The 19,557-nt window shown below is 39.7% G+C and overlaps 1 protein-coding gene across 1 annotated transcript in view; it reads right to left on the bottom strand.

Moving 5' to 3' along the window:
- Positions 1 to 1,442: 1,442 nt before the first annotated feature.
- Positions 1,443 to 19,557, bottom strand: part of LOC109890124 (protein phosphatase 1 regulatory subunit 1C-like) — a 31,745-nt gene continuing 13,630 nt past the window's right edge. The window contains exons 3-6 of the mRNA XM_020482077.2: positions 9,965 to 10,005; positions 7,624 to 7,690; positions 2,385 to 2,612; positions 1,443 to 2,029 (exon numbers count right to left, since the gene is read on the bottom strand). Coding sequence (XP_020337666.1) covers positions 1,974 to 2,029; positions 2,385 to 2,612; positions 7,624 to 7,690; positions 9,965 to 10,005 — 392 coding nt within the window. The 3' untranslated portion in view covers positions 1,443 to 1,973. The remainder of the gene's footprint in view (positions 2,030 to 2,384; positions 2,613 to 7,623; positions 7,691 to 9,964; positions 10,006 to 19,557) is intronic.

Below are 19,557 nucleotides of genomic sequence, written 5' to 3'. Positions count from 1 at the left end.
ACCCAAAACACACCTCCAGGCTGTGTAAGGGCTCTTTTACCAATGAGAGTGAATATGCTGCATCAAATGACCTGGCCTCCACAATCACCCTTCCTCAACCCAATTGAGATGGTTTGGGATGAGTTGGACTGCAGAGTGAAGGAAAAACAGCCAACAAGTGCTTAGCATATGTGAAAACTCCTTCAAGACTGTTGGAAATGCATTCCTCATGAAGCTGGTTGAGAGAATGCAGAGAGTGTGCAAAGCTGTCATCAGGATTTTGGTTAATACATGATTCCATATGTGTATATATTTTGATGTCTTCACTATTATTCTACAATGTAGGAAATAGTAAAAATAAATAAAAACCCTTGAAAAAGTAGGTGTCCAAAGTTTTGACTGGCACTGTATATACGACAGATACCGCATACTATTCAGTCAGATCCAATGTTATGGCAGTGTCGGAGGTGGAACTGCATTAGTTCTGTCAAATACTGAAGCAGCTCTTGGCATTATACTTAAAGTGGACATTGCTATTAACTGCACAGAGTCACATTAAGAGAAATACCACACAACCATGTTTACAAGGGAAAACACTGGAATTTTAGATGTAATCTAGACCTCAAATAGGCTAATAGAAATCCTCATTATTTCTATATATTCTACACTTTCTTGTTCTGAACTTCTTACACAAGTGGGATGAGTGTGGCTTTGTGACAATGACCATGAGCAGCTGCTCTCATATTTGCTCCAACGCAGTTACACCTCAGACAGCAAAACATCAGCTATGTGGGTGTCGGCTATCGCTGGTTAATGCTTGATCTGATTGAATCAAGGCCTAAGACGGACAGAAGCATACTTGTAATAACCCTCCTGTTGGGAATCATCTAATTGTTCCATGATGTCACCCACCACCCTTCTGGAGTACTTATGGTATACACTGCCCTCTTTAGAGAAACCTAAACCCCTGTTCTCTACTTAGTGTCAGAGCTGACATAGTGCTCTCAAAGAACTGAGCCATTATTGGCCCAATAAGGAGAAGAATGTGTCTATCCCTACTGCTCTGAGATCAGAGGTCAGGTTTTTTGCCTTCCCACAGAGTGTCCCAACTGGTGAGGGTCAGAGGTGCGTAAAAGTATGTCCTTAACATGGTCCCATAAGTGAGTAAGTCGGTCGGTTGGTTGGTCAGTCAGTCAGTCAGTCAGTCAGTCAGTCAGTCAGGCAGTCTCTGTCTCTCTGTCTCTGTCTCTCTCTCGCTCCTCTAATTGGAATCTATATGACATGTTTTATGCTTGTGTCAGGTGCTAGAAGTTTTGTTTGTGCTTTTACAGCTATGGGAATGCTGACTCATGCGCACCAAAGCCAAACCTTGGTATTTTCATGGTGTTGCTGTGCTAGTCAGGCCCCTATCCATTTGCTGTACTGTGAATCCTTGTGTTATTTCAATGTACCAGAGAATTATGTGGCATTTCATAAAACACATTTTATTTTAACAAGTTCCATTCAGTTTTGCAAGATAAATCTTAAGAACAGTACATACCAACATATTAATAGCAAGAGACCAACTACAGTATAAATTGACTAAAAACTAACAAACAAACCAGAAAGCTTTCTGAACAAAAATGTAATTTGAATGATGTCTTAGACCTCAATAATTGCATAAATGATGTAACATCCAGTTGGATAAGCAATGAAAATAATCAAATCATACACTTCTGAGACACTTCATACATCAGGAGAGCTGGAGCTGTATGTATAGTTTATGGAAACATAACTTCCAGGGATAACAACCATTGTATAATTGGAAGAGGAAACAGAGGACCAGGGTTTTGTTCAATAGGCACAAAACAGAGTAAAACTTTTGAAGCTTAAAGAGATGGGGAGGTACTATGTCAACTTGTCGTTTTCCATTGCAAAACGTTTTGCGACGTTTTATGCCCTAATGAACACAACCCAGGAACAAGCGATAGACAGAAAGACAAAACAGAGTGACACTATCGAGAGATAGATGTGGGACTGGAGAGATTGCTCTGCTGACTTGTAGAAGTCTCTAATAATAACACAAATATGATAATGACAATAATAATGGTAATAATGAAAACAAAAGAGGGAGAGAAAGAGAAAAGAGATATATTAGTAACATGTTGGAAAATTCATCCCTTCCCCAAAAATCTGAAGAGGAATAGAGAGTACAGCACAAACTTTACATCTTCCATCTTGATCCTTATTATATTTTCATTATGTGTTTATGATATTTTGTATAGAGAAGATTAAAACTGCTGTTTTGTGGATGATGGTGCAGGTGATAAGCAACTTAGTGTCCTTTGTGAAAACATGGAGATTTCAAATAGTTTCCTCGTTTTTAAGGTGAGGTGGGACAGCGGAAAACACTGAGCCACACTTACCCCCAGTACAGTTTCTGTCTGCAACTGGGAGGCCCCCATTGGCTAGCAGTAGATGATTGGCATACAGCTCATTGCCATTTGGCTCATCAGGCCCGTTATGATTAGCCTGTTGGACAGTATTGCCATAGTGCTGGGCTGTGATTGGGCTGAGCTGGTCAGTGTTTTCACAGAGGCCCTCTTCCAGATGTTCCGGTTTCTGAAGGTTTTGGTCCATCACCATCTGTAGCTCTGAACTCGACAGGGGAAGACAGAAGCATTGCCTATGGTGGGAAGCTGAAAGCTGAGCTAATACATTTTAAACATTCATTAATAATAATCTGCTAATGTGGATCTTTGAGGGGTCTTTGAAACTGAACCAAGGAGATAAACTATAGTTTGGTTGAAAATAAGGGGGGAAATAAGGGTCGTAAATAAAAGCACAATTAAGAGTGTGATGGCAACAGAGAAGTATCAGAGGAATGAGCCATATGAGAAACGCACACACCATTACATGATACTTTCCAGATCTATGCCCAAAACGTTCAAACTTCTAATTGAAATAATGAATCTCTCCAGAAATAAGTCGCTCACTGTTGCAGCCTATTATAGACCTCACTCTGCTCCCAGCTCTTCCCTGGACACCATATGTGCATTGATTTCCCCCCATCTATAATCAGAGTTCGTTCTGCTAGGTGACCTAAACTGGGATATGCTTAACACCCCGGCAGTCCAACAATCTAAACTAGATGACCTCAATCTCACACAAAATGTCAAGGAACCCACCAGGTACAACCCTAAATCCGTAAACACGGGCACCCTCATAGATATTATCCTGACCAACTTGCCCTCCAAACACACCTCTGCTGTTTTCAATCAGGATCTCAGCGATCTCTTCCTCATTTCCTGCATCCTTTATGGGTCCGCGGTCAAACGACACCCCTCATCACTGTCAAACGCTCCCTAAAACACTTCTGCGAACAGGCCTTTCTAATCAACTTGGCCCGGGTATCCTGGAAGGATATTGACCTTATTCCGTCAGTAGAGGATGCCCGGTTGTTCTTTAAAAGTAATTTCCTCACCATCTTAAATAAGCATGCCCCTTTCAAAAAATGTAGAACTAAAAACAGATATAGCCCTTGGTTCACTCCAGACCTGACTTCCCTCGACCAGCACAAAAACATTCTGTGTAGAACTGCACTAGCATCGAATAGTCCCCGCGATATGCAACATTTCAGGGAAGTCAGGAACCAATACACACAGTCAGTTAGGAAAGCAAAGGCTTTTTCAAACAGTAATTTGCATCCTGTAGCTCTAACTCCAAAACGTTTTTGGACACTGCAGAGTAAGAGCACCTCCTCTCAGCTGCCCACTTCACTGAGGCTAGGAAACACTGTCACCACCGATAAATCCACGATAATCGAGAATTTCAAAAAGCATTTCTCTACAGCTGGCCATGCTTTCCTCCTAGCTACCCCAACCTCGGCCAACAGCTCCGCACCCCCCACAGCTTCTTGCCCAAGCCTCCACAGCTTCTCCTTCACCCAAATCCAGATAGCAGATGTTCTAAAAGAGCTACAAAACCTGGACCCATACAAATCAGCTGGGCTAGACATTCTGGACCATCTCTTTCTAAAATTATCGGCCGCCATTGTTGCAACCCCTATTACTAGTCTGTTGAAACTCTCTTTCGTATCGTCCAAGATTCCTAAAGATTGGAAGGCTGCCGCGGTCATCCCCCTCTTCAAAGGGGGAGACACTGTAGACCCAAACTGTTGCAGACCTATATCCATCCTGCCCTGCCTTTCGAAAGCCAAGTTAACAAACAGATCACTGGCCATTTTGAATCCCACCGTACCTTCTCCGTTCTGCAATCCGGATTCCGAGCTGGTCACGGGTGCACACCAGCCACGCTCAAGGTACTAAACGATATCATAACTGCCATCAATAAAAGACAGTACTGTGCAGCCCTCTTCATCGACTGGGCCGAGGCTTTTGACTCTGTCAATCACCGTATTCTTATCGGCTGACTCAACAGCCTTGGTTTCTCAAATGACTGCCTCGCTTGGTTCACCAACCACTTCTCAGTATGGCAAATTGGAGGGTCTGTTGTCCGGACCTCTGGCAGTCTCTATAGGGGTACCACAGGGTTCAATTCTCAGGCTGACTCTTTTCTCTGTACATTTCAATGATGTCGCTCTTGCTGCGGTTGCGTGCGGGCGGGTGATTCCTTGATCCACCTCTACACAGACGACACCATTCTGTATACATCTGGCCCTTCTTTGGACACTGTGTTAACAAACCTCTAAATGAGCTTCATTCCCATACAACACTCCTTCCGTGGCCTCCAACTGCTCTTAAATGCTAGTAAAAATAAATGCATGCTCTTCAACCGATCGCTTCCCGCACCCGCACCCGCCCACCCGACTAGCATCACTATTCTGGACAGTTCTGACTATGTGGACAACTACAAATACCTAGGTGTCTGGCTAGACTGTAAACTCTCCTTCCAGACTCGTATTAAGTATCTCCAATCCAAAATTAAATCTAGAATCAGCTTCCTATTTTGCAACAAAGCCTCCTTCACTCATGTTGCCAAACATACCCTCGTAAAACTGACTAACCTACCGATCCTCGACTTCGGCGATGTCATTTACAAAATAGCCTCCAACACTCTACTCAGAAAACTGGATGCAGTCCATCACAGTGCCATCTGTTTTGTCACCAAAGCCCATATACCACCCACCACTGCGACCTGTATGCTCTCGTCAGCTGGCCCTCGCTACATATTCATTGCCAGACCCACTCGCTCCAGGTCATCTATAAGCCTTTGCTAGGTAAAGCTCTACCTTATTTCAGCTTACTGGTCACCATAACAACACCCACCCATAGCACGCGCACTAGCAGGTATATCTCACTGGTCATCCCCAAAGCCAACACCTCTTTGGCCGCCTTTTCTTCCAGTTCTCTGCTGCCAATGACCTGAACTAATTGCAACATTCGCTGAAGTTGGAGACTTATATCTCCCTCACTAACTTTAAGCATCAGATATCTGAGCAGCTCACCGATCACTGCATCTGTACACAGCTCATCCAACGACCTACCTCAATCCACATATTGTTTTATTTACTTTATTTTGCTCTTTTGCACACCAGTATTTCTACTTGCACATCAACATCTGCACATCTATCACTCCAGTGTTAATTTGCTAAATAGTAATTACTTCGCTACTATGGCCTATTTATTGCCTTACCTCCTTACTCCATTTGCACACACTATATATAGCTTTTTCTATTGTTATTGACTGTACTTTTGTTAATCTCATGTGAAACTCTGTGTTGTTGTTTTTTGTTGCGCTGCTTTGCTTGATCCTGGCCAGGTCGCAGTTGTAAATGAGAACTTGTTCTCAACTGGCCTACCTGCTTAAATAAAGGTGAAATAATACAAATACAACATATTAACCTATTACACTATTTGGTTCAACTAACTAATCACCCAAGACACCACATTCCCTGACACATTGCTACAATACTCATCATGAACCATTTAAAACTGTGTCCATTGCATTGAACAGAAAAGTATTTGTAATTAACTGATGCTCAAGCACTTGATATGCCCGCAGTAGCAGAGCAACTGGAAGTCCATTACAGCTCTGTTACAGAGCGGCTCAAGGTGGCTAGCTAAGTGCCTGCACACAACTCAGCCTTGGGCGTGCACCACCAGTCCATTTGCAGCCATTTACTGCATGCCCACTCTGGCTGGATCAATAACAGAGATAAAGACGCATTTAGCGTTAAGCAGCACAACTATTCCAGGAATGAGCTGCTCTGTTAAAGTGAGTCAGCATGGAGATCCTAGCGCTCACCCCCTACCTCTTCGAAAAAACACCCACATTTCTCTTTGCTTCCCAGCTGAGGTAATGGCTCTGCAGAAGATGGTTCATTTGAGTCCAATGGTATTTCTGTCCAGTTTATATGAATTCTGTTATTTCACACACTGCCTCCGCATTTGTGGGACTTGCAAGAGACTATGGTCCAATCCATGTAGTTTAAGTTCATCAGTATAGAGCATGATTTATTATAAAGATGATTTATTGTATTCTATTACAGTTATGTAAAATGTAAAGGGTAATCAGCATGACCTCCAACATCAAGTAAATTATAGGTATTGCATGTATGTGTGTGTGTGTGTGTGTGTGTGTGTGTGTGTGTGTGTGTGTGTGTGTGTGTGTGTGTGTGTGTGTGTGTGTGTGTGTGTGTGTGTGTGTGTGTGTGTGTGTGTGTGTGTGTGTGTGTGCGTGTGTGTGTGTGTGTGTGTGTGTGTGTGTGTGTGTGTGTGTGTGTGTGTGTGTGTGTAACATAATAGTAATAGTAATAATATATACAGTACCAGTCAAAAGTTTGGACACACCTACTTATTCAGGTATTTTTCTTTATTTTTACTATTTTCAACATTGTAGAGTAATAGTGAAGACATCAAAACTATGAAATAACACTTATGGAATCATGTGGTAACCAAAAAAGTGTTAAAAAAATCTAAATATATTTTATATTTGAGATTCTTCAAAGTAGCCACCCTTTGCCTTGATGACAGCTTTGTTACACTCTTGGCATTCTCTCAACCAGCTCCATGAGGTAGTTACCTGGAATGCATTTCAATTAACAGGTGGGCCTTGTTAAAAGTTAATTTGTTTTAATTTCTTTCCTTCTTAATATATTTGAGCTAATCAGTTGTGTTGTGACAAGGTAGGGATGGTATACAGAGGATTGCCCTATTTGGTAAAATACCAAGTCCATATTATGGCAAGAACAGCTCAAATAAGCAAAGAGAAATTACAGTCTATCATTACTTAAAGACATGAAGGTCAGTCAATACGACTGAAAGCAGTCGCAAAACCCATCAAGCGCTATGATGAAACTGGCTCTCATGAAGACCGCCACAGGAAAGGAAGACCCAGAGTTACCTCTGCTGCAGAGGATGAGTTCATTAGTGTTAACTGCACCTCTAATTGCAGCACAAATCAATGCGTCACAGAGTTCAAGTAAAAGACACATCTCAACATTAATTGAACAGAGGAGACTGCGTGAATCAGGCCTTCATGGTCGAATTGCTGCAATTGCCCTCCCCCCTAAAAAAAGGCAAATCATATGAAAATATATTGCATTTTTAGAACGAATACATACTCCTGTTCTGATGTGTATCTAGTAGAAAATATTAGAGGACTCATGAAATGGCTGATGGGATGTGGGCATTATGGTGGTACCTTTCACAGTTGGCGGAATGAAGGCGCTCTGCTTCCTCTGTGCTGGGGACAAATCTGCACCCTGGAGCTGATGGGAAGAGAGGAGTAAACCAAATAAAAATATCTAGTTTCACTCCAGCTATTTCAAGATGACAAGAATCAAAGGTACCGGGTGAGACGTGCTTCCATAAAATAACCTCTCAAGAAACCATGTGCCTCCATAAAATAACCTCCCAGAGGACTACTGAAATGATGTCTAGGAGAAGGAAGTCTATCAGACTCTAGTATTACACAACATAAACAACAACACAATGGTCAACAATGATTGTTCATGAATCAGAAGGTTTCTCATGGCAATATTCCACAGCATGTCACATTGGTAAAAACCTGCAAAAAGGGAGCCCTGGCACCTGACGATAGCCTCCAATCCCAATCTAACGCATAGGCCTTACCCCTCTGTGTTGCATGTAGATCTAGAATAATTTAATCGGTGTAAGCAATATGGTAATTGTTAAACTTTGCTGTCATGATAGTCTTGAAATTTTGGCCATGTTGTTTATGTTTACACCTCTCCAATCCTGAAAGATATAAACAAGTACCTAGGGGGTTAGGGGCTAGTTGTTAGAAATCAGTTTGGGATTGGGTGTGAATGTCATAGATGATGGTAAAAGTCAGAGTCCTCCCCCTACATTCAGACAATAGTCCGGGGTGAAGTTTCCCAAGGTACATAAACTCAGCAAAAAAAGAAATGTCAATTTTTCAGGACCCTGTCTTTCAAAGATAATTTGTAAATATCCATATAACTTCGCAGATCTTCACTGTAAAGGGTGTCAACACGGTTTCCCATGCTTGTTCAATGAACCATAAACAGTTAATGAACATGCACCTGTGGAACGGTTGATAAGATACCAAAAGCTTACAGAAGGTAGGCAATTAAGGTCACAGTTATGAAAACTTAGGACACTAAAGAGGCCTTTCTACTGACTCTGAAAAACACCAAAAGAAAGATGCCCAGAGTCCCTGCTCATCTGCATGAATGTGCCTTAGACATGCTGCAAGGAGGCATGAGGACTGCAGATGTGTCCAGGGCAATAAACTGCAACATCTGTACTGTGAGATACCTAAGACAGCACTACAGGAAGACAGGACGGACAGCTGATCAACCTCGCAGTGGCAGACCACGTGTAACAACACCTGTACAGGATCGGTACATCCGAACATCACACCTGTGGGACAGGTACAGGATGGCAACAACAACTGCCCAAGTTACACCAGGAAACCACAATCCCTCCATCAGTGCTCAGACTGTCCGCAATAGGCTGAGAGAGGCTGAACTGGGGCTGGTAGGCCTGTTGTAAGGCAGGTCCTCACCAGACATCACCGGCAAACAACGTCGCCTATGGGCACAAACCCACTGTAGCTGGACCAGACAGGACTGGCAAAAAGTGCTCTTCACTGATGAGTTGCTCACCGACGAGTTGCTCACCAGGGGTGATGGTCAGATTCGTGTTCATGGTCGAAGGATAGAGTGTTACACCGAGGCCTGTACACTGGAGCGGGAATTATTTGGAGGTGGAGGATCCATCATGGTGTGTCACAGTATCATCGGACTGAGTTTGTTGTCATTGCAGGAAATCTCAACGTTGTGCGTTATAGGGTAAACATCCTCCTCCCTCATGTGGTACCTTTCCTGCATGCTCATCCTGACATGACCCTCCAGCATGACAATGCCACCAGCCATTCTGCTCGTTCTGTGATTGATTTCCTGCAAGACAGAAATGTCAGTGTTCTGCCAAGGCCAGCGAAGAGCCCGGATCTCAATCGCATTGAGCACGTCTGGGACCTATTGGATCGGAGGGTGAGGGCTAGTAGGCCCATTCCCCCCCAGAAATGTCCGGGAACTTGCAAGTGCCTTGGTGGAAGAGTGGAGTAACATCTCACAGCAGGAACTGGCAAATCTGGTGCAGTCCATGAGGAGGAGATGCACTGCAGTACTTAATGCAGCAAGTGGCCACACCAGATACTGACTGTTTCTTTTGATTTTGACCCCCCCCCTTTTTTCAGGGACCCATTATTCCATTTCTGTTAGTCACATGTCTGTGGAACTTGTTCAGTTTATGTCTCAGTTGTTGAATCTTGTTATGTTCATACAAATATTTACACATGTTAAGTTTGCTGAAAATAAACGCAGTTGACAGTAAGAGGACATTTCTTTTTTTGCTGAGTTTATCTAGGATCAGCTTCCCCTCTCCGAATCCTTACCTTAACCACCAGTGGCAAAAATGAAGAACTAACCAAAGATCAGTGTCTAGGGACAACTTCACCCGACACCAAATAGAGTTGTACATATATCTTTACTTACATCTTCCATACTGCTGCTTGTTGTCCACTTCTCATCTGCTTCTAGAAGAAAAAGGGAAACAAGCACACTGATTTTGAAAAGGAGGTGGGCATACAGTTTTCAGTTACATATATGTGAAAAGGGAATCTTACCAATGTAAGTTGTATTCCAGCCCAGAGGTCACAAATAGATTCCATTTAATTCTAAACATGCATGAAGCATAACTGACTTCTAGAAATGTCTACAGCATTGAGAATAACATTTTTGCACATCCAGTCACCTACAAAATTATTTACACCCTTGATCAAGAAGTATACAATATAACATCATATAATATACACAGTGCATTCGGGAAAGTATTTAGATCCCTTGACTTGTTACACATTTGGTAAAGTTACAGCCTCATTAAAAAAAATGCTCATCTATCTACACACAATACCCCATAATGACAAAGCGAAAACAGGATTTCAGAATATTTGCAAATGTATTAAAAATCAAAAACAGAAATATCTTATTTACATAAGTATTTAAACCCTTTGCTATGAGACTCGAAATTGAGCTCAGGTGCATCCTGTTTCCATTGATCCTCCTTGAGATAATCCTACAACTTGAGTGGAGTCCACCTGTGTTAAATTAAATTGACCAGACAGGGAAGGCACACACCTGTCTATACAAGGTCCCAAAGCTGAAAGTGTATGTCAGAGCAAAAACCAAACCATGAGGTCGAAGGATGTGTCCATGGAGCTCAGAGACAGGATTGTGTCGAGGCACAGATCTGAGGAAGGATTGAAGGTCCCAAAGATCACAGTTCTTCATTCTGAAATGGAAGAAGTTTAGAACCACCAAGACTCTTTCTAGAGCTGGCTGCCCGGCCAAAATTAGCATTGAGGGAGAAGGGCCTTGGTCAGGGAGGTGACCAAGAACCCGATGGTCACTCTGACAGAGCTCAAGAATTCCTCTGTGAAGTTGGGAGAACCTTTCAGAAGGTCAACCATCACTGCAGCACTCCACCAATCAGGCCTTTATGGTAGAGTGGCCAGACAGAAGCCACTCCTCAGTAAAAGGCACATACAGGCACCTAAAGGACAAGATTCCCTGGTCTGATGAAACCAAGATTGAACTCTTTGGCTGGAATGCTAAGCGTCTCGTCTGGAGGAAACCTGGCACCATCCCTACGGTGAAGCATGGTGGTGGCAGCATCATGCTGGGGGATGTTTTTCAGCGGCAGGAACTGAGAGAGTAGTCAGGATCGAGGGAGAAATTAAAACCTGCACCGGAGCGCTCAGGACCTCAGACTGGGGCGAAGGTTCATCTTCCAACAGGACAACAACCCTAAGCACACAGCCAAGGAGTGGCTTCGGGACAAGTCCCCGAATATCCTTAAGTGGCCCAGCCAGAGCCCAGACTTGAACCCGATCTAACATGTCTGGAGAAACCTGAAAATAACTGTGCAGCAACGTGCCCTATCCAACCTGACAGAGCTTGAGAGGATCAGCAGAGATACTCCCCAAACACAGGTGTGCCAAGCTTGTAGTGTCATAACCAAGAAGAACCGAGGCTGTTATCGCTGCCAAGGTGCTTCAACAAAGTACTGAGTAAAGGTACATATATTGGCATATACAGTGGGGAGAACAAGTATTTGATACACTGCCGATTTTGCAGGTTTTCCTACTTAGAGGTTTGTATGCAAATGAATTACTTAAAAATCATACAATGTGATTCCGTCTCTCACAGTTGAAGTGTACCTATGATAAAAATTACAGACCTCTACATGCTTTGTAAGTAGGAAAACTGCAAAATCGGCAGTGTATCAAATACTTGTTCTCCCCTCTGTATATTACTCTTACTGAATTTTCACGTGGGTGAGGATATTGGAAATGTAATCAAAGCCTACTAGATGATAAATTGTTTAGATCTAGGACAGAACAATTTATAACAGATGTTTTCAGACATAACATAGGTACAGCAGATCCCCTTATTGTATGGGACACTTTTAAGTATGTCTTTAGAGGTCATGCAATTCAGTACTCATCAATAAAACAAAAGCAATTTAGATCAAAAGAGTCCATATCAACAAAGGAAATTGAAGGACTGACAGTACAGTTAGATTGCAATAAAAACGGTACCACAGAGGCACGGAATAAGTTAGAGGAAAAACAAAAAGAAATGGAGGAACTTATTCAAGAAAGATCCTAATAATATTGTAAAATGAACATCTGTACAGAAAGACTCATGTGAAGGCCAAATTACAGAGGAGGAACTGCTTGATGCAATTGGGGCCTTTAAGGATGGGAAAACTCCAGGGCTGGATGGCATACCAGTGGAAGTATACAAAGCTTTTGTTGATATACTCAAAGGACCATTGTTAGCATGTTTGAACCACTCCTATATAAATGGTAGATTATCAGACACGCAACAATAAGGTCTGATATCATTATTACTGAAACAGGACCCAAGTGGTATTTTTAAAGATCCAGTCCATTTAAAAAATTGGAGACCTCTTACACTTCAGTGTTGTGATGCAAAAATCCTAGCAAAATGCTTGGTGCATAGAATTAAAAAAGTATTGTCAGATATTATTCATCCTAATCAGACAGGTTTTTTACATGGACGAAACATTGGAGATAATATAAGACAAGTACTGGAAACAATAGAATACTATGAAATATCGGGGACACCAGGCCTGGTTTTCATTGCTGATTTTGAAAAGGCTTTTGATAAAGTACGACTGGAGTTTATATATAAATGCCTAGAATATTTCAATTTTGGGGAATCTCTTATAACATGGGTTAAAGTTATGCATAGTAACCTTAGGTGTAAAATAGTAAATAATGGCTACATATCAGAAAGTTTTAAACTCTCTAGAGGAGTAAAACAAGGTTGTCCACTAACGGCATATCTATTTATTATTGCCATCAAAATGTTAGCTGTTAAGATTAGATCAAACAATAATATTAAGGGATTATAAATCCGTCGTTTAAAAACTAAGGTGTCATTGTACGCAGATGATTCATGTTTTCTTTTAAAACCACAATTAGAGTCTCTCCACGGCCTCATATGTGATCTAGATACTTTTGCTATTCTCTCTGGATTAAAACCAAATTATGATAATGTATTGGATCACAAAAAATGCAAATTTTACATTAACATGTAGTTTACCAATAAAATGGTCTGATGGAGATGTGGACATACTCAGTATACAAATTCCAAAAGAAAGAAATGATCTCACTCCAATAAATATTTATAGAAAGTTATCAAAAATAGATAAGATCTTGCTACCATGGAAAGGAAAATACCAGTCTATTTGTGGAAAAATCACCCTGATTAACTCTTTAGTCATATCACAGTTTACCTATTTGCTTATGGTTTTGCCTACACCTAGTGACCTGCTTTTTAAATTATATGAACATAAAATATTCAATTTGATTTGGAATGGCAAGCCAGATAAAATTAATATGAATTCGGAGGGCAGAAATGATTAAATATTAAAGCATTAGACCTCTCACTAAAGGCATCAGTCATACAAAAGTTCAACTTAAATCCAAACTGGTTCTCTAGTAAATTGGTACGAATGTCTCATCCTATGTTCAAGAAGGGCCTTTTTCCCTTTATTCAAATTACACCGGCCCACTTTCGATTGTTTGAAAAGGAAATAATCTCCAAAATATCTTTATTTTTTAAAATAAGCCTTAGAAAGTTGGTTGCAATTTCAGTTTAATCCACCTGAAAAGACAGAACGAATTATACAACAAATATTGTGGTTAAATTCAAATATACTAATTGATAAGAAAAAAACGTTTTTTTCAAATACATTTAAAAAATACGTTATAACTTTTGTGAAAGATATCATAAATAGGACTGGTGGAGTTATGTCACACATGCAGCTAACACAGACATATGGAAATGTCTGCTCTACCCAAAATGACAACCAACTAATTGCAGCATTACCACAAAAATGGAAGAGGCAAGTAGAAAGGGAAAAAGTAAGGAACTTGTATGTCGGCCCTGTATTAAAGAACATAAATGGTTAAAGAAAAGTGTGATAAATAAAAACATATACCAATTTCATTTAAGGACCAAAAAACTGAGAGCTGTGCCATATAAATTGCAAAATAGTTGGGAAGAGATTTTCGATGTACCCATTCCATGGCACATGGTTTATTAATTGATACGCAATACAGCGCCGGATGCAAAACTTCTACTATACAAAATTCTTGCAACTAATAGAATATTATATATATGGGGGATACAATCTTCCCAGCTCTGCAGATAATTTACAATCTGAAGAAGCTATGAGAATAGAAAGGTTCAATTCGTTTGTGAAGCATCACAGCACAGTTGAAAAATATATGGCAAATAGAAATCCAAAATGGATGATGTTGAGAGATAGGTTGAATGGAGCTGAAGGGTGGGACTAATAGCAAGATAAAACATGGAAAACATACGGGGTCTGTAAAATCTATTCAAATCAAATCAAATTGATTTATATAGCCCTTCGTACATCAGCTGATATCTCAAAGTGCTGTACAGAAACCCAGCCTAAAACCCCAAACAGCAAGCAATGCAGGTGTAGAAGCACGGTGGCTAGGAAAAACTCCCTAGAAAGGCCAATACCTAGGAAGAAACCTAGAGAGGAACCAGGCGATGTGGGGTGGCCAGTCCTCTTCTGGCTGTGCCGGGTGGAGATTATAACAGAACATGGCCAAGATGTTCAAATGTTCATAAATGACCAGCATGGTCGTATAATAATAAGGCAGAACAGTTGAAACTGGAGCAGCAGCACGGTCAGATGGACTGGGGACATATATAACATGTATATATGTTCAGAACTTTTGTGAAATAGCACAGTTCCAAATAGAAATCAAACTGGATGGACATCAGAAATAGAGGATGGACTAAAAACAAACAAAAAATAACTATTGTAAAATAGACTGTGTATGTAAAATGTGTATAAGATGTATAAATTGAATGTAAAAGCCGTGTTTATTGTGTTTAGTTTAGTCCATTTGGGGGATCGGTGGTAGGGTTTGAGGGGGAATAATAGTAAAGGTATATTCTTTAAAAAAGTATGTATTTCTATATAGGTATGTGTATGTATATATGTGTATATGTATGCATGTGTGTATGGATATATATATTTACCCAAAAAATTGGAAATGATGCAGACAATTACATTGATGGAACCAATATTCTTTTCGCAATATTAAGCTGATCCACCCCTTAATTTAAAAAAAAAAGTACTGAGTAAAGGGACTGAATACTTACGTAAGTGTGATATTTCAGTTTTTTTTGTTTTAATACATTTGCAAACATTTCTAAAAACCTGTTTTTGCTTTGTCATTATGGGGTATTGTGAGGGGGAAAAACGATTTAATCAATTTTAGAATAAGGGTGTAACGTAACTAAATGTGGAAATGTCAAGGGGTCTGAATACCTTCCGGATGTGATGTACAGTATATACAGTACCAGTAAAAAGTTTGGACACACCTACTCATTCAAGGGTTTTTCTTGATTTGTATTACATTGTATAATAATAGTGAAGACATCAAAACTAAAATACAAAGGAGATTCTTCAAAGTAGCCACCCTTTGCCTTGATGACAGCTTTGCACACTCTTGGCATTCTCCCAACAAGCTTCATGAGGAATGCTTTTTGGCGTCCTCCACTGGTTGAATAAACGTTGTGTCCACTTCATTTCAACTAAATTATGTTAAACCAACTTGGAATAGACATTGAATTGACGTCTGTTTGCAGTGGGCTGGAATCCATGGCTTCTGGTTGGAGTATGTACGTACAGTCACTGTAGGGACGACGTTGTCAATGCACAAATTAATGAAGCCGGTGACTCAACAGCAGCACCAAAATGAAATGGAATAAATTCATGCAAGATTGAAAAGGCTATGAAATCATATAAACAAATTCATGTTCGTTTGCTAGTTGCGGCACAATGATCTTTACCATCTCGAAAGGGATACAGGTCTACTACTGTAAGTCCAGGAAACACATGACGGTTAAGAATCCACCCTGGTATTTCTGGAGTTAACAGTGACATGTCATCTGGCAGGAGAGAATCAGCAACCTGACAAAGAGCTACCTCTATTTGAAAACAGCTTTGGATAAGATAAGCGGCATGGTAGCCTAGTGGTTAGAGCGTTGGGCTAGTAACTGGAAGGTTGCAAGTTCAAACCCCCGAGCTGACAAGGTACAAATCTGTCATTCTGCCCCTGAACAGGCAGCTAACCTGCTGTTCCTAGGCCGTCATTGAAAATAAGAATTTGTTCTTAACTGACTTGCCCAGTTAAATGGTAAAATAAAAAAGACAGGGGTCCTAACCAGAGGTTGGAACCAGTTCAGGAAAAATAAACTAAGTAACAGAAACAGAACTAGGAAAATGTGCCAGAAATTAATTCTGGAACATGTGAACTTTCATGTGCCTTAATAACTTGCATGCCATCTGTAAATACGAGTAACATTTTTAAATTACGAGCCTAGTTGGTTTAGCCACGGGAAAAGACAGGAACCTTCCCACTAGCCATGATTGACTGAGATAATGAAACCTTTTTCACAGTAAGGTGTTGTATTCGGCGCACGTTACAAATAAACATTTGATTTGATTTAATGGATCAATGCCGAGAGATGAGTTCAGATTGGTCTGCCATGTAGCACGCTTCTGTCAATAACATGAGGTGTTCAGTATGTGTAGGTAATCCTTTCTAACATGTCTTTTTTTAAATTAATCATGTATTAGAATTGCAAAAGTGTTGTTCCCCACTTTCTGGAGCACTGAGTTTTGAAATCAGTGGAATGCCGGTGGAATTAAAGTATGATAGCTAAGGAGATGGAGATAATTCTGGCGTTTGATTGCAAATATGCAGACGGAGTCGAAAAGAGAACATGCAAAAGGCTGTTGCCTAAAACACCTGCCTCCGGATTACATCTTCAAACTAAGGGCAACCAGGCATCTGTGACAGAGAGAGAGAAGCGTTCATCCATGTATACAGCTACATTTTCAAATATTATACATTTCTAATTTTGTCAGAAAGTCATTTTCATTTCAAGTTAAAGCGTACTGTTATCTAACTAGCTAACTTTACTTGTATGATATGTATTGTAATATTATTTGTATCTCAGCGCCATTTGCATTGCTAGTTATAACCTAATCTTAGCTAACTAACTAACATTGAACCTGGTTGGTTAGCTACCTGCAGATTCATGCAAAGTAGTAACGTTATGAGTTGGGATTATGGTTCATTGTTTAGCTACCTAGCTAGCTACATGCCTAAACAAAATACTTGTCTTTGCAAGTGAAGATTTCACTACACCTTCTGTATCTTGTGCATGTGACAAATACACTTTGATATTATTTGTTATAATATGTGTTTACCAGAGACGATAATGTGAAGAACATTATCTGCACCAAAGTGAAATTAGGATATAACATTGGGCCAATGAGAAAGTGTCCACGTTCTAAAATTATCTGGTAGAATGCCATGTTTTTATTTTGTCAGACTCACAACCATAAGATAATTTCTGTAATTGGCTCGCCATTAACTTTAAAATAATGATCTTGATGTGAGTTTATTTTCCTTTAATAATGAAGACAAATGAGCTAAAGTGAAGATAATATGATATGGTCATTGTTTGAACTGACTAGCCAGCTAAATGCTAGAGAAAGCCCAAAATGTATTATTCTAGCCCAGGTGCAATTTAGATGTTGGCCACTAGATGGCACCAGTGTATGTGCAAAGTTTTTGACTGATCCAACTAACCATTGCATTTCTGGTCAAATTTTTTAATCAAGACTGCCCAAATGTGCCTAATTTCTTTGTTAATAACTTTTCATGTTAAAAATTGTGCACTCTCCTCAAACAATAGCCAAAATCAAACAATAGCCAAAATCAGATATGTCTATGTACTGGGAAATTGTCTTGTTACTTACAGCCTCATGCTAATCGCATTAGCATATGTTAGTTCAACCATCCCATGGAAAGGACATCAATCCCGATAAAGTTTTAAGGCTATACCCACTACATGTTACACACAGACACTCAACCATGCAAATTGGCATAGTTATTATTTATTTGGACATCACACATTATAGTCTTACTCTTATACAGACATCGTACACACACTCACACATCCAATATCATACACATCAACCTACTCAGATTTACTAAACACATAATATCTTGTTTCAATTTGCTAACATCTGTGGCATTGGCTCACAGGCAAACAGGCAAGGGAATAAAACAATTATTGCTAGAACCTATTTCTTGAATTCTAAATATCAGACATTTGAAAGCTCTAGTTTTGACCGTCATAATACCTCTGATGGAAGTAACTTTACAAACACTAAGTATGGACAATTTAGACTGAGTATAGTATCTAGTTATGTTAAGGGGTGAAATAAGTATAGCCAGTTATAATTGTAACTGTTTAGCAGATTACAAAACATAATATCAGTATTTACATGGCTAAAAGAAAAGGAATATAACATATACAGTTTACAGGAAACTCACTCCACATCCTTAGATGAAGTTGCATGGAAAAAGGATGGGGGTAGTGAAATAATTTTATGTCATGGACAAAGGAACTCAAAAGGTGTGATGATATTAATTAACAAAATTTCGATCTGAATGTGCAAATAGTTGGGAATAATTCTCAAGGAAGATGGATCCTTTTGAATATTAAAGTGGACGAAAAAGAGATTTGGCTCATTAATCTATATGGTCAAAATCAGGATGATCCATGCTTCTTCGAAAACATTTATTCCAATTTATTGAACTTACAGGCAACAAATGATCATTACTATACTATAACACAGCGTTACCTCAACGGACCGTAAAGGTATTCACTCTACAAACTATCATCACCGTGCCCTTAAGGAAATCACAAATATTATGGACACTTTAAAAATAGTGGATATTTGGAAACTAAAAAACCCTGACCTAGTGAGATATACATGGAGAAGACTTAATCAAGATAGACGTCTTGACCACTTTCTTGTGTCTTTGTCTCTTGCATTAAAAGGTAAAAAAAGTTTTAATAGAAGACAGAATGTGATCGGATCATCATCTAATTGGCATTCACATAACACTTATAGATTTTCCAAGTGGACGGGAATATTGGACATTTATTCAAAGTTTACTGGAGGACAACTTATTTTTAACTAAGACAATATTATTTACAACCAATTTTTTCCAGTATAATATAGGTTCAGCAAATCCCCTAATTGTTTGGGATACCTTTAAATGTACCTTCAGGGGTCATTAAATTCAATATTCATCAATAGTTTCTGGTAAAAAGACAAGACTAACAAGGGATATCCATGAACAAATAGTACAGGTAGATAGCAATAAAAACGATACCACAGATACAAAATAAGTTAGTAAAAACAAAAAGAACTTGAGTAACTTATTCAAGAACAATCTAATGTAATAAATTACAAAAATAAAGCAAACTGAATGGAATATTTTTGGAATAATGCACAAAATTCTCCAATACAGGAACGCTAACAAAAATAATTTGCAGAAACTTGTTACTGAAGATGTCTAAGCTAATAATTTTAGCAGTTGTTCTCTTTTCCATCTCATCCTCTCCCACTGAATGAAGAT

The sequence above is a fragment of the Oncorhynchus kisutch genome, linkage group LG5, assembly GCF_002021735.2.
Source record: "Oncorhynchus kisutch isolate 150728-3 linkage group LG5, Okis_V2, whole genome shotgun sequence".
NCBI classification, from domain to species: Eukaryota; Metazoa; Chordata; class Actinopteri; order Salmoniformes; family Salmonidae; genus Oncorhynchus; species Oncorhynchus kisutch.
This window is presented reverse-complemented; position numbering and strand designations above follow the sequence as displayed.